Source organism: Scardinius erythrophthalmus (assembly GCF_964197995.2).
Source record: "Scardinius erythrophthalmus genome assembly, chromosome: 16".
Classification (NCBI taxonomy): domain Eukaryota; kingdom Metazoa; phylum Chordata; class Actinopteri; order Cypriniformes; family Leuciscidae; genus Scardinius; species Scardinius erythrophthalmus.
This window is the reverse complement of record NC_138236.1, coordinates 15,125,136-15,152,702: the sequence shown is the minus strand read 5'-3', so window position 1 is coordinate 15,152,702 and position 27,567 is coordinate 15,125,136. Positions and strand designations below refer to the sequence as shown.

Sequence of the window (27,567 nt, the reverse complement as noted above, 5' to 3'; positions counted from 1 at the left end):
GCAAAGGAACCACAGTACGAAGCAGCCGTTTACATTCTGTTCTCGATTTGGAACAGATTTGGACTTATTCAATCACGCAACCAACATTCACACATGGAAAGTAAAATGATAATGATATTTGTAAAAAATACACCACATGAGATTGAACAGACTGAGGAGGTCATAACTTTATTTACTAGTGGGTCAGAATCAGAAAATTGTTTAAACCAGATGGCAAGTACACAGTACTAATACAATTTGCAAAATGCTAAATGCAACAGCACAAACTCTTTTCTAGAAAGAATGTCTTAAAGTTTCAACCTTATTGTATATAAAGTGGGTCACACTTAAAGATGTCACATGAGAGCTGACTATCGAGAACATTATCGTCATCTCACACACAGTTGTAGCCTGAAGCCTTTTAAGCAGTTGCTGAACTGTATGGAGCTGTTTCAGTAGAGTCTGCTATGAAGATTCACTGCAAGGAGGCAACAGAGCCGGTTCTTCTTCATCCGAGTCAAACTCCACATTCTCATCTTTCACCCATTTACCACTTCGGTCCTGCAGCCACCCTGAACTGGAATAGTGGAGTGAGAAGGGGGAAAAAAAGGAGAAAAAGAGAGCGGTCACCTAAATATTGATAAATGAGTAGCATACATTTATTGAATAATCTCACTGTGATCTTAAGATTTATTTTGAATACCTACTTGTATGCTAACATCAGTGTCCATCTGCATTAAATGCTTGGACTAGTCTTACAAGTTAGTCATCATTTTATTTTCTTCAAACTTAACGAAGTTACATTTAAGTGAATTGGGACACATATTAACACTTTGGCTGTTTATGCCACTGGCCCCACTTCTATAGTCAGTAGTAATGTGAGCCATTGTGTGGAGTGTTGCCATACCTCTTTAATTTGAGGTAGTGGTCCAGTTCTCTACGCCTCTGCTCTGTTAGAGGTTCACAATCAGTGGAGGTCACAATGCTGGACCCCTTCTTTCTCTTCTTTGTCTCTCCTTTCCCTTCAGTCTGGCCCTGATGCACTACAGATGACAATTAACACAATGCATATGGAAAATGAAAAGGAATTATAAGCACAAAATGTATATTGCCTTAACATAAACAGACTTTTGCTGTACCTGTTGTGCTAGCTATTGACACGGAGTCAATGCTTCCTGTGCTCATGGACGTGTGAGTGTTGATATTGTTGACTTGATCATTTCCATCCTCTTGGCCGCATCCTGACGATTCCGTTCGTTCACTTCATGAATAAAATAAGTGCAAAATGAAGATAAATTTTTTAAGTCACTTTCATTTATATAGTGCTTTATACAATACAGATTGTTTTAAAGCAGCTTCACCGTAATAAACAGGAACATTATGATTTCATTAAAAATTAGACAAATTCTGCTGTAAAGCACCTCTACAGAACACAATAGTGTCTTTATCAGCTCAAGTCAATTCAATGTTGATTCAGTTCAGTTCAATAACTTTGTAAAGTTCATCAATTAGGAAATAAGTTCAATTCAGCTATAAGAAGCTCTACAAAAGACAATAGTATTGTTATTAAGCTCAAGTCAGTTTATTGTTGTCGATGTTGCAAAATTCATCAGATATGAAGTGTGGTTGAGGTCAAAGAGACTAGAAAGACACAAACAGCCTAGAGAAGTCTATAAAAATTCTGACATATGACAGCAGAAGGTTCATAAAGATGGTTCAGCTCACAGACATTACCTGGCCTTTCTGTGGCAGCTACTGTACGGAGCAGTTCTGAGTAAGGCATGATGGGTGATTTTGCGTGTTTGACTCAGTAGAGGAGCTGAACTGGAGGGTTCCTGAGGGCAAGCAATAATGTACTGAGTACATAACCTTATTACATCTTCATATGTACTGTACGGTCTGAAAGTCTGGGACTACACTGAAAATCTGCGAATTTAAAAAATGAAACCTGGAAATAAAAATTAACTAAATTAAATCATTCTGCGCACTATTTTTAGGTCACTAATCACTGACAAAGGTGTATTATATCGGCAAAATAAAAGACAGAGGGATAGAATTTTGGATACCACTGCATAAACTGATTGAAGAAAATGCATTCAGACACCTGTCGATCATCTTCTGCTTTGACATAGTCTTGATGCCGCCTTTTATCAATTTCACGTTGCAGTTTATTCTTTTTGCCGTAGAACCATTTCATTCCTATAAATGAATAGACAAAGAGGACTTAAATCCTGAATGCCAGTTTATAAAGAGGCTGAGTAAATGTGTAGAATTTCACCTTCAAGATGTCGCTTTCCCTTCCTGTGCACCATGAGCATATCAACAGTGTCAAATACAGGACGGTGAGAACACACAAGGCAGCTGTATCTACAATGAGGAAAAACATTACTTAGTGAATGGGATAAATTCAGTCAGACTTCTTGGTGCACTTCAAACAACCAGCAATACAATAATCACCTCCCGTTTTTCATCAGAACAGCTTCATCATCTGAGATGAAGTTTGACAGAAGATCTGCAACGCGTCGTTTCTTGTAAGAGAAAGATAGACAGAGAAAGACAGTGAGAAAAAGAAAAGGGGTTGGTGCAAATTTCACATCTTTGTCTGTTTGCTGTTTTTGTTATACCTTCAGTATATTTAGCTGACTTTGATCATCACCCTCCCGTTTGAAAGACATGTTTGGTTATACTTTATTATACTTCTAGGAATTATAAGTAATTTCTTTTTCTTATTTCTGTACAACCACCGATAGGCAGTCTTACTAAAAACATCCCTTCCTTCCTGTTTTCGTCTGTGGAATTGTGGGTAGTGATGTCCGATGCATGAACGAATCGTTCCTTTGAGTCAGTTCTTAAAGGGATAGTTCACCCAAAAAGGAATAATTCTGTCTGTCATCGTTTATTCACCCCAAAGTTGTTCCAAACATATATGAATTCCTTATGTGGAACATAAAAGAAGATATTCTGTAGAATGTTTGTAACCAAACAGTTGTGGGGCACCATTGACTTCCATAGTATTTTTTCCCCTCCATAATATGGATGTCAATGGTGCTCCACAACTGTTTGGTTACCCATATTATTCTTCAAAATATCTTCCTTTGTGTTCAGCAGAAGAAAGAAATTCATAGGCTACATGTTTGTAACGACTTGAAGAATATACATGAGTCATTTACATGGTTGAGCAAATGATGACAGAATTTTCATTTTTGGGTGAACTAACGTTAACCATTAAGGCTTTAACAGACGGGTAAATTCAGACTGATCCGATCAGACTGGTTCAGTTTTTGTCATGTCCGAAATTAGAACTGATGAATCGGTTCGCCGAAATGAGAGCAACAAGGGCGGATCTTACATTTAGCCGACGCCATGGCAACAGAAGCTAAGCTAATCTGCTAAGGGCTTGTAATAAATACGTTTTACGAGTGTCTGAACCTAGAATGTAAAGGCACCCGTATATGGCTCCTTAGGTTATATGGTTTATGTATTACTTAATGTTTGAATTTATAAATTTGAGGGCACCGCTGTTATTTAATCGAAACACGTCAAAACTGTTCAAACTTATCTGGGACTACGCAGGACTGAATAATTATTTCTCACGGTGTAACGTTAATGTATCAACTGGTTAAATGGCGTTAAATGCTTTATATCGCTTCGTAATGTCGCTCGTTGTCAAGTTTAATCCAAGTGCGTGACAAGTAACTGTTAAGTCAGGGATTGTTTATGTGAACTGCTGCAGACTTTATTTCTCCGCTATAATTTGCCTAAAAACAGAAGCTGTTATGAGTCCTGCCGTCTTGCGTTCAGCAGCCGCCGCAGATGGTCAGCTGAAGTTCATCTTAAGTAATATTAGCTAAACTCTTGATCCCGCTGGAGCTCTGGTCATGTCCGCGGATCATTCAGCGACACAGACCGGGACACACGGCCTCCTCCGCGGCCAGCGCACCCGGTCCTACGGCAGCCTGGTGTCCTCTTCGTTATCACCCGTGAGACAAAGACGAATTGAGCACAAAGTTCAGCCCGGGGAAACTTTGCAAGGACTATCACTGAAGTATGGCGTGTCTGTAAGTAGGCTAATCAGAAAGCAGGTATTTGAGGAATAAGGTCTTTACTTTTTAAACGTTTAGTTTTTTGCTAAACATAATTTTCAATATAACATTTTATTGCTTTACAGATGGAGCAAATAAAAAGGGCAAACAGACTGTACACAAATGATTCAATATTCCTGAAGGAGTCCCTCTTCATCCCTGTGCTGCTGACAGAGTCTGTGTCTTTCACTAATGGAGTGGAATTGACCGAGGAGGAGACAAGTCCTGCACAAACACACACAGAGATTTCTAATGAGACCCCCCAAAGCCAAACAGACTCCAGCAGATGTGAAGCGAATGCTGATCTGTCACCGGTGGAGTACCTGAAAAAAATAGACAGCTTGATCAGTCAGTCAAAACAAGCAGCTGTGAAGACCTGCCAGGAAGGAGAGAAACAGTAAGTTGTCAAATGAAATTATGACTGCTGACATTATTGTTGGGGTATTACAGAGTTCAGTTATTGCAATCGTTTTGTTTGGTATCGTTTTGTTTGCTGTCAAACGAGTCATTCAGCAAGTTTCAATTCAATGGAAAAAACCATGAGTCATCTGACTCAGGAGGGGTTACAATGATCATCAGTTGATTCATTAAACTGGTTACACCTATATAGAAAGCCATTATCCACCATTAAGGAATCAGTTCCGATTTTTTTCATACATAAAGCATAACTTTTCCAGTAATGAAATCACCGAAAAATGTAACTTTTGCATTTTAAAGGATTTCTACTATGGAGCAACTCCGTCACAGCAATCGGCAGTCCAACACTGTATCCTCCCAGCAGGCCACATTGGGAGCTGTTCCCATTACCATCACCAGACGGACCAGGAATTTGAGGGATAGGGAGGATGAATTCTTCCAGCTCTGATGTAGGCTTTTATTCTGGTGTAGGACTTTTTTTTTTTTTTTTTTTTTTATAAATGGAATGTTTTAGAGGGCTCCCTCTTCTGGTTTCATACCTTTAAAATGTGAAGGAGATTGCTGGAGTGATATGCAATAGTCCTGTTTTTAAAAGGCTACCAGCTTTAGACATGCACACATATTAGCACTGTAAAAGCACAAGCCTGATGCTTTAGACATGCACACATATTATCACTGTAAAAGCACAAGCCTGATGCCTAAAAGTAATAATGTAAATTATAATTCTGCTGTAACCAAAGTAATGGTGGACAGTTTTAGGTGTGATGTGGACTACTGCGTTTGAGGAAAAGAAATCAGGAATGTTGCTTAAAAAATAGTTCTAATTTACTTACTGATATTTAATAGGCTACTACCTCACAAATAATTGATAGAAGTACTAGTTTTAGGAATATTGAATAAGTATTTGGGAATGTGCCATTGGACATCTGCATCTTTCAATGCATAGTTTTGCACTGCAGTGCTTCATTTTCTGTGTTTTTTTTTCTTCACCTTTGTTCTTTTCCTGGACCAGTTCATGATTTGCATTAGTGATTTGTGAACGCAACGCCCCACAGGAAATCAATGTAATATGAAACAGATTAAATGCCATAAATGCCATAAACACAAACTGATCTTGGTCTTTTAACCTGTTCTTTGAAATCTTGAGTGGTAATCAGTGTACGTAAAGATGATCTAATGGTACGTTTACATGACAACAATGTACTAAAAATGGAAACGTTTTTTCATTTGCGTATCTTTTTCAAAATCTTACATTTTAAAACTGTTTTTTTTAAAGTTTGCTTTTTCAGACCCCCAAAATGCTGTTGTTGTGTAAATAAATGGCCAAACCGCATAAAAAATTCCAGTTTTTAGTTGAAAACGTGAAACGTGTCGTGAAAACGGCCCATAATTTGTAACTGAACTAAAGCATACATTATGTTTATTCAGTTAATGTAACAACTGAATTGCAGCATTCCATCAATCATGTGCGTTTCTAACCCAAAACACTTTTAGACGTTGATTTCATGTTCATATTAGGGTGGGAATTATGACTTTGAATGTTTTCCAAACAACAAAATGTAGTCATACATTTACAAATACATTCACAATACAAATACATTATAGTAGCTTACAGTTAAAATTGTGTAAATTATTACAATTTAAAATAACATTTTTATTTTTTTTATATATTTTAAAATGTAATGCATTCCTGTGATGGTAAAGCTGTATTTTCAGCAGCCAGTGATCAGACTTCAGTGTCACATGATCATTCTGTAATCATTCTATTGTTCTGACTTGGTGCTCAACTAGTCCAGTGATACATTTTCCAGGATTCTTTGATGAACATAAAGTTAAACAAAGAACTGCATTTATTTAAAATAGAAATATTTTGTAGCATTATAAATGACTTAACTGTCATTTTGAACAATTTGATGCATCCTTGCTGAAAGAATTTTCTTAAAAAAAAAAAAACAAGTACTGACCACAAACTTTTGAATGGTAGTGTATTGCAACACTGAATGCAAATTACATAATAAGCAATGAGTGAGGGCTGTAAGTAAGTATTTATTTAGTGGTTGTTCCATTTTAGAACACAGCAGATCCCCCTCAGAGATGTTCATGTAAAAATATAGTTGATGACTGTGTAGTGCCAAGCTTAGATTTGTATATCATAGCCATAACCACAGTTTAACACTAGGTGGCAGTGTGAAGAGACTAAAACATGTTTGTGAGTTCTGGTTTTTGTTATTTTGTTGACCTAGGAAGAAAATATTCAGCTCATAAAATGTTAACAGTATTGAACATTACAATGTGCTCTAATTTACAGTAGAGTGGCAGAACCCCAGTGGTGTATACATCATTATTAAAAAATAAGTAGTCTAGAAAACCTCCATCCAACGCAGCTGGAATCTCAGAGCTTAAAAAAAAATTGTTCATACATTTTTACATTTGATCTGAGCTCGCTCAGGCAGTGGTTGCGGCTGTGTCAACACTATCAGGCCACTCAATGATCTAATATTCATTAAAGGCACAGCAACACTGTTTCAAAGGTTGAACTGAAGTTCGATGTCATCAGTCAGTTAGTTTTTGGTTGCATTGTATGCAGTTTGAGATCACGGGTGGCCCTCCATGCCAATCCTGTAAAAGTCTGTCAGTGCATCACCGTCCTCATAACGTCCCGTTCTCCAGCAGTTTGTTAAGCCCGTTGCAGATTTTGGTGAGGTGGGGTTTGAGGGGCCCGGCTGGGTTGTAAAGCTGGGTGAGGAGCTCAGGGTCAGCATAATGGTTGAAGACGTGATTGATGCGTCCGTGGGATTTTTGTGTGAGGTGAGTATTAACAAGCTTCAGAAGCATGTCCCTACTTTCTTTCAGGATCCCTGACATAACCGCCTTGTCAAATGTGAAATCTACCTGAAAAGGGAAAGTAGAGACTTTAGTGAGCATAAAGTACAAAACTGGTTACTAGCTTTGTTTAGAACTGCACCACTTGATTTGTTAAAAAAGTTGGAAGCAATTCTTTGCCACTTAATGATCAATTGACAAATAATTAACAAATCAATCAATTGATTCTTTAATTTCTGTAAAAGAAAAAATATTATCTTATGTCATACAGTATCACATCATATCAATCTTATCCTATCCTCAGTACGCTAGAAGGTGGCTCCCAAAACGTAATCATATAATTTCCCAGATCTTAAATGAGTTGTCAATGGTCAAAATGGTAAACATTTTTGTCAATGTTTTAAATACTGTGATTAGAAATGGCTTGTTTGTTCTATTCTATTCTATTCTATTCACTGTTCCAGGTGGCACCCAAAAAGTAATGATATAATTTCCCAGATGTTAGTTGTCAGTGGTCAAAGTATGTTAAATTTCTGGAGAGTCTAAACTTTAGATTGTAAATTTAATTGTTTTACCACCTTATTCAGTGCCAATATACAGGGGTTGGACAATGAAACTTAAACACCTGGTTTTAGACCACATCATTTATTAGTATGGTGTAAGGCCTACTTTTGCGGCCAGTACAGCACCACTTTGTCTTGGGAATGACAGATATAAGTCCTGCACAGTGGCCAGAGGGATTTTGAGCCATTCCTCTTCCAGAACAGAGGCCAGGTCAGTCACTATGTGATGCTGCTGGAGGAAAACGTTTTCTGCCTGGCTCCTCCAAAACACCTCAAAGTGGCTCAAAAATATTTAGATGTGGTGACTGTGCAGGCCATGGGAGATGTTCAACTTCACTTACATGTTCATCAAACCATTCTGTCACAAGTCTTGCTGTGTGTATTGGTGCCTTATCATGCTAATGCACGGCACACCCTTTAGGGTACAATGTCTGAACCATTAGGTGCACATGGTCCTCCAGAATGGTTCGGTTAGGGTTAGCGCATCAAGCACAGTATACTATAGGAAATGCCATGATATTGCGGCTCAAACCATCACTGATCCACCCATGCTTCACTCTGGGCAGCAACTGTCCGGGCATTAAGCCACTTTGGGGCTTCTCCACACTGTAACTACGGATGTGGAAAAGACAGTGAAGGTGGACTCATCAGAGAACATACATATCTCACATTGTCCACAGCCCAAGATTTGCACTGTTGGCACTAATGAAACCGACATTTGACATTGGCTTGAGTGACCAAAGGTTTGGCTATAGCAGCCCGACCATGAATATTGACTCTCGACGAACAGCTTTTGTGGAAACAGGAAAGTCGAGGTGCACATTTAATCCTTCAGTGAGTTGGGCAGCTGTGGTTTTTTGTTTTTTTGGATAGAATCCTGGTTAGTAACTGGACATCCTTTTCAGACATTTTCCTCTTGCGTCGACAGTTACTACCTTGGATACCGTAGCTCTCGATACACCACAAAGACTTGTTGTCCTGGTCACAGATGAGCCAGCGAGACGCACACAAACAATTTGTCCTCTTTTGAACTCTGATATGTCTCCCATTATGTTGTGAAGATTGCAATATTTTATGTACAGCTGTGCTATTGCTCTGCTAATTCAAATTTCACACTCTGCTCTTACTGATGGAATGTAAAATCAGTGAAGATTGGCACATATAGAGGTGTGAAACCTCCAACACTATATCGACCAGTCTTTCAGTATATATACAGGGTTTGTTCAATGAAACTGAAACACTGGCCAGTATAGTGTTGGAGGCTTCATGCCTATTAGCTACCGTTGAATTAATTTCATGGAACATAAATTCAGAAAATACTGCTCAAAGATGTTAGATGTTTTGTACCTCGTGGAAACTGATGGCTGTCATGGCTCCTTGGTGCAATTTCTTTTGGAAATTCTGGGCAAGCTTTAGCTCCTCATCATTGAATCGATTGTGCCTGAAAAGTACCGCTATCTTAACCACCACCTTTATGAGGTCTTTCACCACTTTCTGGGCCTCTGAGCGGTTCCCACTGTACTCTTTTGACACACGGTAAAGCTCATCTAGAATCTCACTGCTGGTGTCGTCGATGAACATCTGTACCACAGACTTGTTGGCCATTTGGCTCAGGATCTTTTTCTGGGCCTTGAGAGCCATGTCCTTTGAGTTGAATGACTCCATATCTTAAAAAGGAAAAGGAGAGATTAATAGTAAAGCAAGAGACTAGCATGATAACAATGTCATGTAAAATGGCATATGCAAATGACTGATATTTCTGAAATATTCTATATGATTAATTGTGAATTTTCCATAGAATTTTATTTCTGTTTGTGTATTGGTAAGAGTGTCAGCCCTGGGAGAACTCCCACCATGGGGAAGTCCCCTTACAGTCTAACTTTAACACTTTCTTTTCTTCAGGGGAAAGTTCATGCCATATAGGACCTCATCATTGCCCACACATCTCATAAACAACACTAATTGTTCTCAAGACTCTCATGTTGTGTCATCATATCCAGCACTAGACTCTCGATGCTGCTCAATGCCATCCAACATCTGTGATCAATGTGACTATAGCATTCAGTGTTTAAATTTACATGATGTTGTTGTGCAGTATAATGAAATGCAATAATAGCTGAACTTTATGCGTTTTGGCTGATGTAGAACACAGCATAGCTTAGGATTGCTTCACAGATCAGGAGAACGTGCAAAGACATGTATGGAAAAAAAACCCTCATTGCTTAGTACTAACAAGTTCCTACACGAGTCTTCAGATTGTATCAAAATACAAGCATGTGCTTAAATATGCATTCATGCAATTTTGAGGTCTTACATATTTGCCACGCTATAGAGCTCTTGTTATTGTTGATTATCTTTTTGTACAGCATTTATTAAAAATTCTTTGCTAAATAGATTACAGATATACAAATGCAATAACTGCAAAGTATATTAACATGCAAAGGACAAGCACCGTGGTCTTTTAAATGAATCAAGACATGCCAAAAGAGATGTCATATTTCAAAGCCGCATTAGCTCTGTTTTGCTTTTTAAATCCAATTCTGTTTATGGCGAACCAACCTGATTAAATTTTAATGCAGTTAGAGTTTCATTTCCTAATGAACTCTATTCAATTAGAGTGCATTAGAGCAGCCATTACGTTCTGTGACATGGAACATCAAAACAACTACATAAATACTGATTTGAACAAATCAACATGTTGTACACTTCAGATGAAATGTGAAAGCAGCATAATTCTAGGGTTAACACTCACTACTTCTCATTTACTCTAATTAGAGCTAAACTGATCTGATGTCTAGCTATGTCTATTTTTTTTTTTTTCATTTTTTTTTTTAAGAAAATAGATATAAAATATAAAGTTGGTTCTGCTCTGGACTTCAAACTGTTCCTAAACATTTGATCAGATCAGGCTTATACTGGGCTTGATTTCCTTATTTGAAGGTTTTATTTCCATTTACAGTACATTACCTCACTACATAGTACATACTGAAATATAGTATGAAATATATACTATTTAAAACATAATTTTAAATAAGAAACCACAGTGTGTGTGTGAATAGTCAATCATGTGCGTCAGGCAAGAGTTAATATAATTTGCTATAAAATAAAAAGTATGAAATAAAATTAATTGTAACAATTCTTCATATTTGTAAAATGTTTTTTAATCTTGCTATTATTTGATAAAATACTTAATTTAATAAAATAACATTTATTCATGAGTAATAATTAGTTAATAATTGAATATTAATATTATTTGATCAAATTTATTATTTAATACAATTTATTAAATAATATTATTCAGTAAATACTGTATATTTATTAAATCATTTTAAGATTTTTTTAGGGCCCACATGAGCTCATTCGTACCTGACAAGATGAGATATAAGCAACTTTACCTTAATTTGATTACGATTGACTTTTAATCCAAGACTCTTAGCTAAAAAACATCTAAGGCAATCTAAGATCAAGCAAATTCATTCATTTTATACCTGTTCAGTTACAATCAGCTGAAATTACCATCTGTGTCCACTCTCCTGATTTAAAGGTTTGTTACAGACAAGGTAAATATTTAACATTCCTCAGATGACTTCAGCACATTGCCTGAAGCTCTCTCTCTCTCTCTCTCTTTGTGTGTGTGTGTTCACATGTGTGTAAAGCCCAGGGGATTTACAGGATGTGAGGAATCATGTTGTTCTTCCAACCTAAAGACCACAGTAGTCACCCTGTCATTACAAAGCAGCGAGTCACAGCACAAGCGCAGTGACAGCACAGAAGAGACAGGTCAAAACCTGCGTCTGAGATCCGCAGCCTACTCTTTGGGTTTTTTTTTTATTCAGAGGGGTCAAATGTGACATTTACAATAAATGTATAAAAATGATAGTGTGGAAAGTCCTGTTTTAAGTGTGTGAGTGGGAGCACTTTGTTTCTGAATGGCTCTAGGCTAATTTAAAATGATTTAAAGACAGCCCTGCTGAAAAAGACTCCTGCTTAACCCAGCCTAAGATGGTGTGCTGATCTTAAATTTAAACAATTTTTAGATAGGATAAGCTGGTCTTCAGATGACCTCCCTTTAAAACCAGCCAACAGATCAGCCTGGGCAATCAGGTATTTCCAGTAAAGGCTGATGGTAATTTTATTAGAGAGAACCCTACCTAAATGATCCTAAACCAACATGGATTTAAACTGGTTTATAATGATGTTCTTCATTAACAAAAAGATAATCTACATGGTCTTTCTGATTCAGCTTGACTGAGGTACCCCAGCTGGTTTAGCTAGTTAAGTGGCCTGGTCAGCATGCCAGAAACCCATGGGCCAGCATCCAAAACACAACATATGTGGGTCTTTTCAATCTGGTATTCTCGAATAACAGGCTTAGACTCATTATTCTGAGGAAATCATTAAAGAATCAGGCCTTAATGTGTATGCCCATGTTTTAAATAGTTTCTATATACCCATCTACACTGACATACATGTAAAACGGGGAGTTTGTTGCTTGTTCTTGTGCCATGTTTTCCCCCCTCAGTATTTCCCCACAGCACACGAACAGTGAGATTTGAGTATGTGATTATGTCACATATTGTGATTTTTTTTCCCTTATTACCCAATACAGCCCACATTTTTTTTTATTAGCATTTTTATTCTAAGCATGGGGTAAAGGTCCAGTGTTGTTTTTCTTTGTAAAGTTAGCACTCATATGCATGTGTGTGACTCTCACTCAGCCTGAGAAGTTGTTTTTTAATATGATCAAACAATGTACAAACCTGATCACAAGGGAAGTGAAACTCTGGGCTGTTTGGCACAACTTTCCCCCCAGATATTTTCAGTTAAACCCACAACAGCTTATTTCTCCTGACACACGCTGCTACAAAAAAAAAAAAAAAAACTCACAATCTATCCATAGCCTGAGTTCACCAAGGTTAGGACACTGCTGACCCTGAATATGAGGCTTCATCACACTCTTTATTTCAGTACGAGGTGTGTTTTCTTTAGATTATAACAGAGACTGGACGTTGTTTTGTTTATAAAAGGTCCAGCGGATGGAACATCAACTATCACTGTGTTTTAGTTGTTTAACATGGGAGTGGTTGAACAGAAAAAAAACAAGTTTCAACTTGACATTATTGCCTACAAACCTCCATATGTTTAAAGCAGACACTTTTAACCAAAGCAACTCTGTAAAATTAAAGACTCTGACATCTTTTTATCTTAACAACTTCTGGAAGAGTGGACCATGCCTTTAATCCATTGAAGTAAACAACATCTCGTGTACATAATCACAGAGCTCTCTAAGATGATGGAGGAGAGGGCAGAGGTCAAGAACAAGACAAACTCACCTTTTCTCTCGTTCACTCTCCCTCTTCTGTTTGAACTCTCTTTCCTCCCTGCGCGCTCAGATCAGGTGTTTGAAATCCAGCATGTGAGTGATGAAATAATCTCCTCAGACAGGTGAAATCAAAGAAAACTCCTCAACAAACTCTTTTGTGCTGTAACAAGCCCACTGTAACAAGATAATTTGACTTGTACTTCCTTGAGGAACTACATGTATAAGACACACCCATGAGTGTGATTCTCTCTCTCTCTCTCTCTCTCTCTCTCTCTCTCTCTCTCTCTCTCTCTCTCTCTCCACCCTGTCAGTGTGTTAGCTGCTGACATGCTGTGTCTGCTTGCCCTAACAAGTGCAACCCTTGTAAAGAATTCAGCAGTAATCCTGGATGCGGCCCAGAGAAAGGAGAGGTTTTAGTCTCTTTGTGATCAGTAGAACTGGTATGCAGCCACAGTCATCACAAACACTGCTATGTTTCTCAATAAAATGTCCATTAACATTATTATTGGATTCAAATTGTGATATTTAATTTATTACGTTCTATATTAAGTTATATTTTCTGTTCTAGAATGTCGCTAGCAAACAATGAGAGTGATACAAACAAGGACAATTGCCAGTAATCTTGGAAATGTGGCCAATCAGATTTGAGGACTGGACATTAAATGAATAAATAAATAATAACTTATTTATATATCATTTTTCAAGAGAACTGGGGTGTGTTTTCCATCAGAGAGTGTTGTTTGCTTATTGATCAGTGTCTCGATCTTTTACGCCTACAAAACCATGACATTATTTTGCTCTGAATGACACTCTCACTTTGCATGACCAGGACAGGTATTTGCTTACACACTAAAAAAGAACAGAAATTTCATTGATTTTATGCAAATTGCATGAGGCTCAGCTCATAGATTTTTTCTTTTTACGTTTATGTGCCAGCAAGGTTCAGCTTTATTTCTTTAGATTATGAAATTACTAACTTTTTTCAGTACCATCATAATTTTTTTTGCTACTTCATGTAAAAAAAAAACAAAAAAACATTATGTATAGTTTTAATTCTTTGACGTTAAATCTTAATCAGAAAATGCATCATAAAAATATTAAAATATTAAAAAACAAAACATTAAATAAAAACATTAAATGTTTTTTTCTCCTAATAAAGTTTTTTTTTTGCATACTTAAAAATCTAAGAATTATCCAGTGACGCATGTATATACTCACATAATATTAGTAGGCAAATAAAAAGTAAAAAAAAAAAAATATATATATATATATATATAAAAAAGGAAGAACACAATATATATATACATACTATATATATATATATATATATATATATATATATATATATATATATATATATATCCACAAGGTTAAAAATACTCACAACACAGGATACATCCTCATACACAAACATCCCTTCATAACTGAACATATTATGTTCTAAAGCAGCTGATTATTTTATATACTCCATTTCATTTTAGAGGCCGAACAACCACTTATTACAGACACAGAGACTGGTGGGAGAGCTGGGTGATGACATGACTTTATTTGCCCTTTTCTTATGCAAACTTCATTGTTTATTCACAAACATTAGAAATTGCTGTACAATTAATTGATCCTGTGTCATAGAAAGACACCCTCAGGGCTAATGTCTGTGCATTGGTAATGTCCTTACTAAAAATGGCTGCTTATCTGCCTGCTATCTGAATGGAAACCCATCTGGACTTAAGCCCTAATGCATATATAATAATGGACTAAAAAAGGAATCGATGCATCTGACTCGACTCTTAAAATAAAAGTGTTGTTTACAATCTGTAGTATAGGTTAGGTCTATCAGCTGAATTCTCAAGTTACAACAGCTTTCTCTTTCAGTTGTGAGATTGAGGCTGAAAACATGACATCTGTGTTTTTCTGCAAAGCTAAGAGCGTTCGGGCAAAGTAAGAATTAAGTTCGTCTCCAAGGCAACAGACAGGAAGTGTCGCTTAAGTGGTTTCCTGATGGCTTCCTCTTTATCGCTGAATGATATCTGACATGTTGTGTGTGTGCGAATGTGTAATGTGTTTCAGAGATAAAGCAAAGAGTATCTAGAACAGTTTGATGAATTTAACTTACTTTGTGATATTTGCGATAATGTAAATGTCATGACGGCCTTAATCTGATAAAAAAAAAACAAAAAAAAAACACTCGTTTGATCAGGATCAACACATTTTCAGATTTCTGTTACATTTTCTTATATCATTTGTGTTCTTCCTCTTTTGAGTCTAAGCAGACTTACTTGACAGTAACAATGAACTTATAGCAATGGAAATACGTCACGGTCTAAGTATGATGCTAGTGTTTGTTTCCTGGTTTATCTGGTATCTCTTTTTGTTTACATGTGTGAGTGTGTGTGTGTGTAGGCCTGTCTGAACGTACAGTAGGTGTATGTCTTCGGGTGAATGTGTTCACATGCTTTTTTTAGGTCACTTGAGATTATCTGATATGTTTGCTCTCTAAGCAAAGTATGTGTTTCATGGCAATTTTACAGTGCTCATCAAACAATGAATTCAAACGTAATCTGTAAACAATTACATTAAACATTTTAGATATAAAACAAACTCACTGTTGTTACAGTAACCGAATGAATACAGAGATTCGGCACATCTACTGTATCATAGTGAACCTCTCTAAAGATAAACATAAATGTTCTAACTGTACATGCAAATGCTGTAATACACTCAATAGATCAATTTTAATATATCACATCTGTTACTTTAAATAAAACATTCAAATACAGTTATTCAAACTTTTTAAAGAGGAAGTAGCAGCCGAACTGCACATTGGACATCCTCTCTTATTTTCGATTTACTGTCAAATTGTGATCCAAATGCATCATGGAATTTAGTTACCAGTATTTTTTTTTTTTTATCTTATCTTGACATTAAGAAGAAGTCTGCATGAAAAATAAGTCAGCATTATTCACCAGATTTATTCCCAAAATTTGCTTTTAAAATTCAAGCTGGAAAGATTCACTAATATAATAAGTACTATTTTATAAATCTCCCCCTGGATATTTACAGCAAATTGCAGGCTGTGCTTCGCATGCGCAGGTTCGCTGGTAATCGTGAGTACTGGCTTCTGAAACTGTGCTTTTTGTTGTTAAGCTCTGTAGCTGCATTCTCCTGGCCGCCAGCAGGCGGAGTGCTTTCCTGAACATTACCCGCATTTTCTACCTTCCCTTCTTTGTTATTCTTTGTCTTTTTAACCTTTTCTTTGTCCTGCTGGGACTCATTGGTGAATGTGTTTGGGTCTGGAGCGCCCTCTAGTGCTGGTAGGGCGTCAGGGGGCAGGTCAGTGGGAGTGGGCTTGCCCTCAGCCTGCTCCTCATTGGGGGTGTTCCGGTTTGATGGGGAATGTTTGCTGTTGGTGCAAGTGGACCTGAACGAAATTACATTTAAGATGGAAGACAGAAACACAACTGTTAAGCATTCTGTCGGGATATTTTTCTGGAAGATTGAAAAACATGATGAATTGAAAGGTATGGCCTATGGCAGGTAAGTCATATCATCATCTTTAAGGCATCAAAATGATTTATTATAAACGACAGAGAATATGATGCGAAAGATATTCGCTATTTCGCTTACCAGCTAAACCAGCTACCTGCATTATGTTTTGTTTTTGCTGGTATGCTAGTGTCTCCTCTAGTGCTTTTTGACTAGCAAAACATCCTTGGTCAGCCATGCTGCTTTTCAACCAGTTTCATATAAGTTTTGTAAACCTACTAGAATTCTGGTCTTTTTTTCATCAGGGTAGATCAAATAGTTGTTGTGCTTTGACTTGTGTTTTTCCAAACTCACCCATTTGAGCTTCTCTCCTCTGAGTCCTTCTGCTCATTGCAGTATCTGAGCTCTGCTGGAGTCTTAAATGACAGATCTTGCTTTCCCTTCAGCCAGTATGTCTTCATATAACCTTTACCCTGAATCAAGAGGGATTACAGTTGATTTCACACCACATTATTTGCTGCAGTACGAGTAATATAAAGTCATACTAGAAAAAAAAAAAACTTTATTTGAAAAGTTTTACACAAAGTTGTGAATGGTACTTTTAGACAACACTTCAGTAACCTCTCCGGTTCTACTCACACCGCTCTAAGGGGGATTTAAACTGGCATTCCCGGCATGGGAGCCTCTAGTGCACCTCTTGAGGCCAGGGAAGTGAGGTTTACTCGCACAGCTCTTTACTAACTAGCCTACTCTTACTACTCTTTCCGTTCCGAGAGAGATTTGAACCGGCATCTCCAGCAAGGAAGGCGGGTACTCTAACAAGGATGCTAAAGAACACAGCCTCTAGTGTCATGGGGTTTTTCCGGCATAGCGCTCACTAGCTGGCCTCAGTTAGACTCACCCCCCTAAATCCCATTCCCATCCGGGTCACGGCAGCAATGTAACCCTTCCAATTCTACTCATAACACGCCAAGCCGGATTCGAACCAGTGTCTCCAGCATGGTAGGGGGGTGTGCTAACAAGGACGCTTAAGACCGCAGCCTCTAGCGTCCATCGCTAGTGCGCCTCTTGAGGCCAGGGAAGTGAGGTTTACTCGCACAGCTCTTTACTCGCACAGGCCTCCCTTACACTTACTGTCATGTACACTTACATGATATGAAGCCATTTAAATTGGCTAATAAATGTTTTACTACACATGGATCGGGTTGAGCATTTATATTGCTGAATGCAACTGTTTTTGGGCAAGACTTTGGTCCATGGATGTCTTGGATTAAACTGTGGCTCTGAAAGAAATTTTTAGTAATTTTTAAAGTAATTTTTGTTTAAAAGTATTGAATTCTTTTATTCGGAAAGGAATGCTTTAAACTGATCAAAAGTGACAGCAAAAATTTTATTAAAAATTTTTTGCTTTTGAAGGTTCTTTTAATCAAAGAATCTTGGGAAAAAAATCACGATTTCTAAAAAACGTTAAGCAGCCTGTTTTCAACATTCATAATAATTAGTAATGTTACTTGAGCACCAAATTAGCATATTAGAATGATTTCTGAAGGATCATGTGACACCGAAGACAGAAAGCTGAAAATTCAGCTTTGCCATCAAATGAATAAATTACATTTTAAAAATATATTAAAATAGAAAACAGTTAGTTAAAATTATTATAATATTTCACAATAATTCTATTTTACTGTATTTCTGCTGAAATAAATGCAGTCTTGGTGGCAATAAAAGACTTCTTAAAAAAACAATGTTTCATTGGTGTACATAGTTTTGGAAGTTTTAATGTGCATAACATTGTTGATAATGACAATGAAGATGTTGGGGATGATAATTATGTACTGTAGTACCTTAACAAAAATCTTTCCACGTTCCTCAATGATGTACGGCTCATGCTCCAGATGGTCTTTGGTGGTTTGACTGATGTGGATTTGCATGCCCTAGCCGCACAGAAAGAGAGAGAGTAAAATTAGCTGTTTAATTAACTGTATTCCCTGTAAAATATAATTCAAAATCACTCATTATTTATTTCATGATAAGACAGTTTTGTATAGTTATTTGAGGCTGTTCATTTCTAGTCTCAGTACAGCATAAGAAAGTGGCCCACCACGCCATTTGACTCCATCCGAGAAGCCGTGTTCACAGTGTCTCCAAACATACAATACCTGGGCATTTTCAGACCCACCACCCCTGCCACCACCATTCCAGAGTGAATGCCTGTGTGAAGACCAAAACAAAAGCCTTAAGCTGGAGCATGAAGAGTTTAAAATGTGTAAATCATGTTCTTACATTGTGTGGCACGCATACAAATTATGAATACATCACATGAAAGAGTTGTTGTTTTGTTAAGCATACAAGGATACTGTGTGAGTCCGGGTGCACCTACCAACACGGATCTGGATGTTGTCCCCGGTGGAGGGGTCTTTTAGGTGATCAATGGAGCTCAACATATCTAGAGCCATGTCACAGATGTGGTGGGCATGAAATGTGGTTTTATTGGGCACACCTGCCACCACCATGTAGGCATCCCTAATGGTCTCCACCTGAGTGAGCAAGAGCATTAGTTGGAAGTTTCATTACGCACTCAATTTGAAGGGCTTTAAAAATGACAATAAAGATGAAAGGTACTGTACTTAAGTAGAAATTAGAACGTTTTATTAAAAAATAAGGATGCATAGATATAAAAATTCTGGCAGATACCACCAAGCTGATATTTTCTGGTATTTATCAATATTTACATCTAAAATTATTTTTAGGCAATAGTCGATATTAAAGAGATATATAATGTACAGTATAATAAATGGTTATTCATTTTGAGATTTGCCAAATATTACAAATACTTCTGTTTAAAAGTTTGGGATCAGTACAATAAAAAAAAAAAAAGGAAATCAATTTTTTTATTCAGCAAGGATGTATTAAATTGATACATATAATGATGCAAAAGATTTCTTTTTAAAAGAAATGCTGTTCTTTTGGAATTTTGAAAAATTGTATCATGGTTTCCACATGAAGCAGCACAACTGTTTTCAACATTGATTTTAGAAGGAATGTTTCTTGAGCAAATCAGTAGAATGATTTCTAATGCATCGTGTGACACTGAAGACTTCCATTTTTACATTTCCATTTTAAAATATATTAAAATAGAAATAGCTATTGCCAATATTAGATTATTGCCGATATGGTAGTGATATACATCGTGCCTACCTTGCGAAAAAAATGAAAGAACATGTTGTGTCAGTGGAAAGTTCCTTATGTTACCTTATAAACATTGTGCTTCTCGCTGAGTGTGTCAAAAACGATGTAGATCTCGTTTAGCATGTCCACCACCTGCATGGGGCTGATGTGGATACAGATCTCATTAAACTTCACCACATCGCTGAACAGGATGGTCACGTCTGGGAACACCTGGAGGGAGATAACAGATCAAGAACAGTGCTTAATAACAGCAGGACAGCACTAGAGGAAAAAATAAAGTGCTTTTCATTGTATGTCATTAACCCTCTTGAGATTTTGATCTCATTGGTCAGTCTATACTAAGTGAATTTCATTTAAATAATGTGTGTTTTATTGTGTTTAGAAGTGTGTTTAATGGGTGGGTTTGTGTGTACCTGACATGTCTCCAGGGCTGTGATTCCCTTGCGCAGTCTGTCCGCCACTGCTTTGGGTATCATGGCATACAGCAGGGAGTCTCCTCTCTTCTTCTCCTCATCCAGTTTTTTAATGATCTCCTGCAGCTGTGCATATTTCTGCTGCTCCTGTAGGAGGCAAAGTCAGAGATCGGCCTGTCATTTCTAGATGCAATAACAACAGACTCAGCTTAACAGACTTGAGTCGGTCCATACTGGAAATTCTGCTGCATAACTCCTGCATTTTAAATAAAATGTGTCTCTTTAAGGATGGGATTTTGGGCTCGGTGGCATCAGTGTGACATGTGTACCTGGTCAAGTGCCAGTTGCAGCTCTGCTGATTGCTGTGTTCCAGCCAGGATGAGCTCTCTGCTCGAGTCGTGCAGGTTTAAATCATTGACGTAAACACCCATTTTTATCATATCCTCCACTGTCTCAATACTGTACAAAGGAGAATATGTTTTAATAAAAACTGTAATCTTTTTATAAAAACAGTTTTTTTTCTGCAGTTAAGTTTCTACAGACAGATCTGACAATTGTAGACTTATTACTACACATTTTAAAGGGCTCATATGGAAAACAGGATTTAAGTTATATAGATTAGTACTACTCAACTGGCAGGTCTGTTCTGATCGGGACATGGACAGTAGGGGGAAAGAACCTATATACTTGTGCATAGTCAAGATAGTAAAATAAATGGGCTTAGTAACTTAGTAACTTTTTATTAACAACATGCTTGTTTTTAAGGAAATATTTGTTGCTTTTGTATGCTTAACATTTTTGCTGCAGTGTTGGATGATGTCCAGTTCTGTCAGAGAGAGAATGGAAAATGGTCATTTCAAACTGAATAATGACTAAAAAGGCTGCGAGAATATAAGATATGGTCCCTTTGAAATGACTTGGCAGAGAAATATTGATTGTCAGTTTTATGTGGCAATAACTAAATTAATGTTTTCCATTAGCTCAGACTACAATGTTGTAAATGTGTGAGATTATGAAAGCTTACATGGGAGTTCCTAGAAAGATGAGGGAGTCCCACTGAGGGACGTACTTCATCTGGCCCTTGAGGTGGAGAGGCTTTTTAGGAGGCTCCCGCATGTCTTCAAATATGGTTTCACTGCACTTTCCTGAACAAGAGAGAAGTTTAATTTTTCATTGCATAGACAGAAGATTTGGATTCCTTTGGATGATCAAGACTAGAGGCACTTTCTGAGGTCCCCAAAACACTTTAAATAATGATTTTAATCTCATTGACTATAGAATTTCTCAATGTTGTCTTGAATCAGAGTTATGCCACAGAAGTGTTCTTTTCTTGAATGTTTTCCAAAAGCTTAAAACAATGTCTAGAAAGATGCCAGTGGAACTCATTCAGAGCATCACTTTTCTGTAATGTGTCTAACCGGTGACAGTCTGAAAAGCCAGCAGCTCGATGTCCTCTCCTCCAGAATTAGGCGAGCTGTTGTACTGAGTCAGAGTGCCGCTGTATTCCTGATCTGTCCCCTTCATTTCCTCCATCACTTTAATATCTGAGAGAACAGCAGAGGCACAGTCACAGAATCAGAATGAGATGTTTTAGGACATTATCTGCTTTAATCTGTGTAGATCTGTGTAGGCTAGATGGTTAGATGTAGGGCTGTCACTTTTGTGAAAAAATCCTGTTCGATTTTTGAGACGTGTGTTCATTGAATCGATAGTAAAATCGATTTTCCATGTCTAAAGACGTTTCCATTTTAAACGGCAAATATGGGCAAATCCACGGACAATTAACAGGCATTAGGACGAACGTAAAGAGGGCGCTTGAGTCAGCAATATAAGTCAGCAATATTCCTGTTGATTTATTGGCGTGAAGTTTCGTGCACAATGACAAACAGGAGTGCAATATTCTCGAAAAGCAATAAGCAGAGTGGACTGCCATAACATCAATGAAAAACATTACTGCAGTCTTCAACATGCCTGTGTTTACGGTTAGAAAAGTCAAACAAATGTTGCCTACGTAGGCGATTGTTGACCGTAGCCTGAATCTGTATCTGTATGCATGAGACTGTCTGAATACCGGCAGAATTCACATTTTTGTAGTAAAAATAGAAACATTATGCAGAAGTATAATGTGTGTTTGTCATGGTGCGTTCACACCGGACGCGAATAGCGCGTCAGGAGCGAGTGATTTCAATGTTAAGTCAATGCAAAGACGCGTACGCTCGTAAAAAAATTCCTGCACCGCGAATGAGGCGTCAGAGTTGCTGTGTGATGCGCGTTCGCTGCGGGCGTATTGTGACGAGCTGGACGCGTTCCGAGAAAAGACCGTTAAAATCGATTCCCTATTTTTGTTTTCGAAACTTGTGTTGGTTGGTCCGATCGATTGTGCAATCAATTTTCGAACGTAAAGTGACAGCCCTAGTTAGATGCATTACATCCACCAGCTGGAGTGCCCTTGATTTCCACTCCTCCCGTCTTCTTGGCTTTCCCATCATGAACAACACTTCCCATAACCCATTGCCTGGACACATTTTTGTTTGATCACTTCTACCTGTGTGTCATTACCCTTGTTTACTTTGTCTATATAAGCCCTGTTTATTCAGTCATTCATTGCAAAGTCTTGTATCTTGTCACACTGCATTCTGTGTGTTATTTTCTGGTTTTCTGTTTCATGGTTTTGATCTTCAGCTTGTCTCCCTGGATTTGCCTGTGTCTTGGACTCTGTTATTATCTGGATTGTTTACCCTGTGGTTTTGACCCTCGCCTGTTATATAGATTTTGATTCTGGATTGCCCAAATAAAGCTGCATTTAGATCCTCAACCCCTTGTGTCTCAGAGCAGTTTGTGAAAGGATGTAAATGCTTACATGCTATTAATGTATCTGACTTCTGATGTCAACACCGCTGCGGTTCTTGTTCTGACTGGTCAGTGTGGCTTTGGCTATTATTAGGCATGGAATATGTGAGCGAATAATTCTCTGTGTATGTGTATACAGTATATGAGTGTGTGTGTGTGTGTGTGTGTGTGTGTGTGTGTGTGTGTGTGTGTGTGTGTGTGTGTTGAAGGACAAATCTAAATAAAGTTTAATCTAGTTTAAAACGCCAAGTGTCCTCTTTGTGCTCATGTTGGTTTCATATGATTTAGAAAATCCTTTATACCATTTTCAAGAAAAGTTTAAATTTAATGGTTCTAAAAAAGTGAGTGATAATTATCTTCATTTCTTATTATTTGAAATGTTGAAAATAGTTGAACTGATTAAAAATTTGGCAAGAGCCATAATACATTTCTTCAGATTTAAAATAGAATAGAAAAAAATAAAATAAATGTTTTCGTAACAATGTAAATCTTTACTGTGACTTTTGATCAATTTAATCGAATGAAGAATAAAGCATTAATTTCTTTAAAATATCTATTTCTTGCTGACCTTTGCTTGAGTGAATCATGTCACTGACTCCTATTATTTTTATTTAACGTGATCATTTTTGTTACACATTTGACCCTAATATAATCTATTCTGCAGAACTCCACAGATTTTACTTCACAATGAGTGTACAAATGGTTTAACCAATACAGAATAAGCACTGTACCTCGCTCTTCTTTTTTAGGTTTTTCACTCTCCTCTTTCTCCTCTGGTTCTTCTTTGTTGAGTTTAGGGATGTTGACCTTCTGTTTGCTCTCCACCACAGCCTTAGACAGCAGTTCAAACACATTGTTGAGGTGGGTGTAGATCTGAAAGAGCACACACCAACAAAGCACCTTTTCAGGACACAAATGCCAAGAGCATGAAAAGAAAGCATGAACATTTTTTTTTTTTAAATGCCTCATCTTTAAGTTGTTGGTTGTTACTTTTATGCTGCTTTGGATCTATTCTCCAACCCTCCAGTTCACTCACATTATCCCAGCTGAATTCCAACATAGGTCGCACCAGGGTAAACTCCTCATTGACCTTTTTACCCTGCAGATCAGAAAACACCTCTTTCAAGCCATCTCCTATCCAATACATGGTCATGTCCCTACGGAATATTACGCTGAAGGGGAACATGTCAAAAAAGATTCCTCTCTTCATGGGCAGTTTCTCATAGCCTGGAGCTGTTTTCTGCTGGGGCATACGGTGCTTAAACGCAGCATTGTCAAAATTCATCTTGTACACCTTCAGAGAGAGAGTGAGAAGATCAGAAATGTGAGAAATAAAGAATAACAGAGCTGGGTTTATGTATACAGAGGAAGGTAAATGTCTCGTCTGTTTGGACTCTTACCACATATGTCATTTTCTCTGTTTCCTCTTTGGACAGAATCTCCACCTCAATATCTGTGTTGTAAAACTGTCGACCCACCTGAGAGAGCTGCCCTACAGAGGATCCACAACAGACTTTAAAAAAAAAAAGTTAAACAGCCTAAGGCTACAAACACTTGGGCTGACCAGCTTTTATTGTGTAAGATCTAGTCAAACGTTATTTTACCACATCTCAATTATCTAAACTTCACTTTGAGATCATTATTTAATAATGTTGCACATCTCTCAAGAATTTTAATATGCAGTTTCAGAAAGCACACATGCAGAGGTCACCGTTATGCTCATCCAGTTAATATGGTAACTGTTCATTCAGTAAATGATGTATAAAGCAGATTTATTAAGCAAATGTAAGGAGGCTCGGTAGGAAAGAATCTGTCTCAGATGTACAGTTTTTGGATGTAAATTATATTAGTTGTAACTTGGTGTAATCAGGTGGAAATCTTAATACTTGGCCTGTACTTTTTATTATTGTTAAAAGTTCATTCTGGGCCTTGACTTTGCATTACTGGTGACTCTTTCTTCAGGTTACATTGTTACGCCAGTAGGTGGCAACAGGCTACTGTTTGAATGACTCAAGTGACTCATTGAATCATTCATTAAACCAATTTGTTCTGATTAATTTAGGAATGAAACAAGCAACTTAGGCTGCGTTTACACTTGGCATTAACATGCGATCACCGTGATCCGATCTAGCAGATCAGGACATGACGCGTTTACATTAAGTAGCCTCTGTATCTGGATAAGGTTTAAATAAGTTTAGTTTCTTGTCTAAACTGCGTCTGGCCATTATTTTCTGACAGCCTCGTGGGGAGACTGGGCGGGGATTTATATGACGTCGCCCTCTGAATGTAGATACGATGGCTGGATTGCGTTTACATTACATTGAGATCTGATCACAATGCATTCTCGACTACCAGGACACGCTGATCGGATAACATTCCGATCAGAAACTTTTCAATGTGTATGTGGACAACATCCGGATACAGGTCGCATGTTAATGCCAAGTGTAAACGCAGCCTTAAATGTGAATCATATGATATAATCATTCATCCACTCGATTCGTTCAGGAGCGAAACATCACTTTCTGTTGCTCTGAGATGCCCAATATTTAATTCTACTTTGCCTTTTTTTAATGAAGTAACTGTCAATACTGTCTGAATGTATGTTATTGATTTGTTGTTTATTGAACTGTTGTCTAAAATCAATGTCACACTTGCAGTCGTGCTGCTGGTCTGAATACAATATACTCTCTACACTTACAGTAGCACTATTACCTTTGACAAACTGTGTGAATCCTTTCCTTGTTGAACGGTAGTGCAGGGTAAGACTTGTCTCACATTCTTCCTCAACACAGAAACTGGGAGGCTGGACTTTTGGGAAAGAGAAACGGAAGTACTCATGCAGGTTATCCAGCTCATTGATGAAATCTCGTACATTGCGCCCCAGTACCTGAGACAAAGACATTAAAAGAGACTAAAAAGCTATGTAAAATGTGTACAATTATACAATTGTCCATTGAGAGAAGCCCAATAAAGAAAAATAGAAGAAAAATGTCATACACTACCTGTAAGTTTGAGGTTGGTAAGATGTTTTCATTTTTTTAATGATATAGCAATAAATCATAATTCTTTTTAAATATAGGCTAAGACAGTTTATTAAAAAAACAAAACAATTAAAGAGTAGCCTATATTTAAAATAGTTTTATTATACTATTAAAACCTCTTATGCTCATCAAAGCTGCATTTATTTAATAAAAAAATACAGTAAAAACTGTAATATTGTGAAATATTATTAAAATTTGAAACGACTATTTTCTATTTTAATATATTGTAAAATGTAATTTATTCTTGTGATGTTAAAGCCGAATTTTCAACATTACTCAATATTGAAACAGTTGTGCTGCTTAATATTTTTGTGGAAACTATGATACATTTTTTTTCCAGGATTCTTTGAAGAATAGAAAGTTCAAAAGAACAACATTTGATTTAAAAAAAATATATATATATAAATGTAAAAGTCTTTACTTTCACAATTGACCAATAAAAAAAAAAAAAAAAAAATGGTAAGACTTTATTTTGATGGTCCCTTTAGAACATTCTGTTGACTATAAGTAACTTTGCAACTACATGTCAACTAACTCTCATTCAGTATTAGTTGACTGTCTGCTTAATATCGGCTAACTCTTTATTGTGATGGTCCTTCAACAGACGTTCCACTGACTATAAGTAACTTTGCAACTACATGTCAACTTATTTTAACCCTAACCCTACCACGTGTTAAAGGGACCATCAAAATAAAATGAAACCAAAAAATCTTACCGACCCAAAACCTTTGAATGATTATCTAAATGAGTACCTGTCACATACAGAGTCTACCTTGCTTGAAAATCACCTTTAAGATCCTCTCATATCCATAGTTTCCTATCCGCTTGACCATGTAGACCCCGAAAGCGTACATCAGCTCGTCGTGAGTTTTTCCTAAAACCTCACCAGCTGCCTTTGCCAATCTCAGGATCAGATTATCGCTGGAATAATAAACACAAGTATTGTTAAATTAGCTAGATGCAATCTATGACACTTAATTAATCAGATATGTGACTCTGCACTTTCAGGACTTACTTGTACATCTGGTGGCGAACAAATTTGAGGTGCGGGATCTCCGCTCTGGCCTCGATTAGCCTCCATACGTCCTCTCCATATGATTCATTAATGTAGTCATTCACCGCTTCCAAATACAGGCCATACATCTTCAGGGGGTTTGGAACCTCCAGTATGCTGCCCCAGAAATATGATCAGTCTGAAGAGAGCTCAACCTGGATCAGAGATGCTTCATGGACATCAAGAGGCTTTTAGTCCAGCTTTTAGTTAGGCTTTTATATGGCAAAAATCAATGAGATGCATAAACAAGTAAGAGTAAATGTATGTGGCTTACCTGCAGACCTCAGTCCTGTGTAATGTGTAGATGAGTCTGAATTTGGCTAAAGCAACCCCCCCCCCTCTCTCTCTCT

At 37.3% G+C, this 27,567-nt stretch overlaps 4 protein-coding genes across 6 annotated transcripts; 1 reads left to right on the top strand and 3 right to left on the bottom strand.

Annotated features, from left to right (window-relative positions):
* Positions 1 to 149: 149 nt before the first annotated feature.
* On the bottom strand, positions 150 to 3,966 carry scnm1 (sodium channel modifier 1). The gene is made up of 8 exons (XM_081389226.1): positions 2,604 to 3,966; positions 2,437 to 2,507; positions 2,258 to 2,346; positions 2,084 to 2,178; positions 1,714 to 1,814; positions 1,119 to 1,240; positions 887 to 1,022; positions 150 to 556 (listed from the first exon to the last, which is right to left on the bottom strand). The coding sequence occupies exons 1-8, from the start codon at positions 2,652 to 2,654 to the stop codon at positions 445 to 447; spliced, it is 777 nt and encodes a 258-aa protein (XP_081245352.1). The 5' UTR covers positions 2,655 to 3,966; the 3' UTR covers positions 150 to 444.
* Positions 3,209 to 5,810, top strand: lysmd1 (LysM, putative peptidoglycan-binding, domain containing 1). 2 transcript variants are annotated; one of them, XM_081389228.1, is made up of 3 exons: positions 3,209 to 4,037; positions 4,148 to 4,458; positions 4,779 to 5,810. In XM_081389228.1, the coding sequence occupies exons 1-3, from the start codon at positions 3,858 to 3,860 to the stop codon at positions 4,924 to 4,926; spliced, it is 639 nt and encodes a 212-aa protein (XP_081245354.1). In that variant the 5' UTR covers positions 3,209 to 3,857; the 3' UTR covers positions 4,927 to 5,810. The 2 variants fall into 2 exon arrangements, with proteins under 2 accessions (XP_081245354.1, XP_081245353.1); XM_081389227.1 differs by having other exon boundaries at positions 3,275 to 4,061.
* A 468-nt stretch (positions 5,811 to 6,278) lies between these two features.
* On the bottom strand, positions 6,279 to 13,409 carry tnfaip8l2b (tumor necrosis factor, alpha-induced protein 8-like 2b). Of its 2 annotated transcripts, XM_081389028.1 has the most exons (4): positions 13,198 to 13,409; positions 12,625 to 12,725; positions 9,212 to 9,531; positions 6,280 to 7,370 (listed from the first exon to the last, which is right to left on the bottom strand). In XM_081389028.1, exons 3-4 carry the CDS (start codon positions 9,527 to 9,529, stop codon positions 7,128 to 7,130), a joined length of 561 nt encoding a protein of 186 aa, XP_081245154.1. In that variant the 5' UTR covers positions 9,530 to 9,531; positions 12,625 to 12,725; positions 13,198 to 13,409; the 3' UTR covers positions 6,280 to 7,127. The 2 variants fall into 2 exon arrangements, with proteins under 2 accessions (XP_081245153.1, XP_081245154.1); XM_081389027.1 differs by lacking the exon at positions 12,625 to 12,725 and having other exon boundaries at positions 6,279 to 7,370.
* A 2,832-nt stretch (positions 13,410 to 16,241) lies between these two features.
* Positions 16,242 to 27,306, bottom strand: LOC308704330 (soluble guanylate cyclase 88E-like; the record flags this gene model as incomplete). The annotated part of the gene is made up of 16 exons (XM_081388537.1): positions 16,242 to 16,605; positions 17,025 to 17,143; positions 18,515 to 18,604; positions 18,772 to 18,881; positions 19,051 to 19,207; positions 19,923 to 20,069; positions 20,273 to 20,419; positions 20,602 to 20,731; positions 21,297 to 21,417; positions 21,691 to 21,816; positions 23,854 to 23,995; positions 24,159 to 24,416; positions 24,523 to 24,614; positions 25,835 to 26,009; positions 26,952 to 27,084; positions 27,179 to 27,306. The coding sequence occupies 16 exons, from the start codon at positions 27,304 to 27,306 to the stop codon at positions 16,242 to 16,244; spliced, it is 2,439 nt and encodes an 812-aa protein (XP_081244663.1).
* Positions 27,307 to 27,567: the final 261 nt, after the last annotated feature.

Excerpts from the sequence above, each read along its gene's own strand:
- scnm1 (XM_081389226.1), bottom strand. The coding sequence starts at position 2,654 with ATGTCTTTCAAACGGGAGGGTGATGATCAAAGTCAGCTAAATATACTG. Across the intron at positions 2,508-2,603 it reads GTCAGCTAAATATACTGAAG|AAACGACGCGTTGCAGATCT; the intron begins GTATAACAAAAA and ends TTCTCTTACAAG. Across the intron at positions 2,347-2,436 it reads GTTCTGATGAAAAACGGGAG|ATACAGCTGCCTTGTGTGTT; the intron begins GTGATTATTGTA and ends TCCTCATTGTAG.
- lysmd1 (XM_081389227.1), top strand. The coding sequence starts at position 3,858 with ATGTCCGCGGATCATTCAGCGACACAGACCGGGACACACGGCCTCCTC. Across the intron at positions 4,062-4,147 it reads GTAGGCTAATCAGAAAGCAG|ATGGAGCAAATAAAAAGGGC; the intron begins GTATTTGAGGAA and ends ATTGCTTTACAG. Across the intron at positions 4,459-4,778 it reads TGCCAGGAAGGAGAGAAACA|GATTTCTACTATGGAGCAAC; the intron begins GTAAGTTGTCAA and ends TGCATTTTAAAG.
- tnfaip8l2b (XM_081389027.1), bottom strand. The coding sequence starts at position 9,529 with ATGGAGTCATTCAACTCAAAGGACATGGCTCTCAAGGCCCAGAAAAAG. Across the intron at positions 7,371-9,211 it reads CAGCCATCAGTTTCCACGAG|GTAGATTTCACATTTGACAA; the intron begins GTACAAAACATC and ends TTCCCTTTTCAG.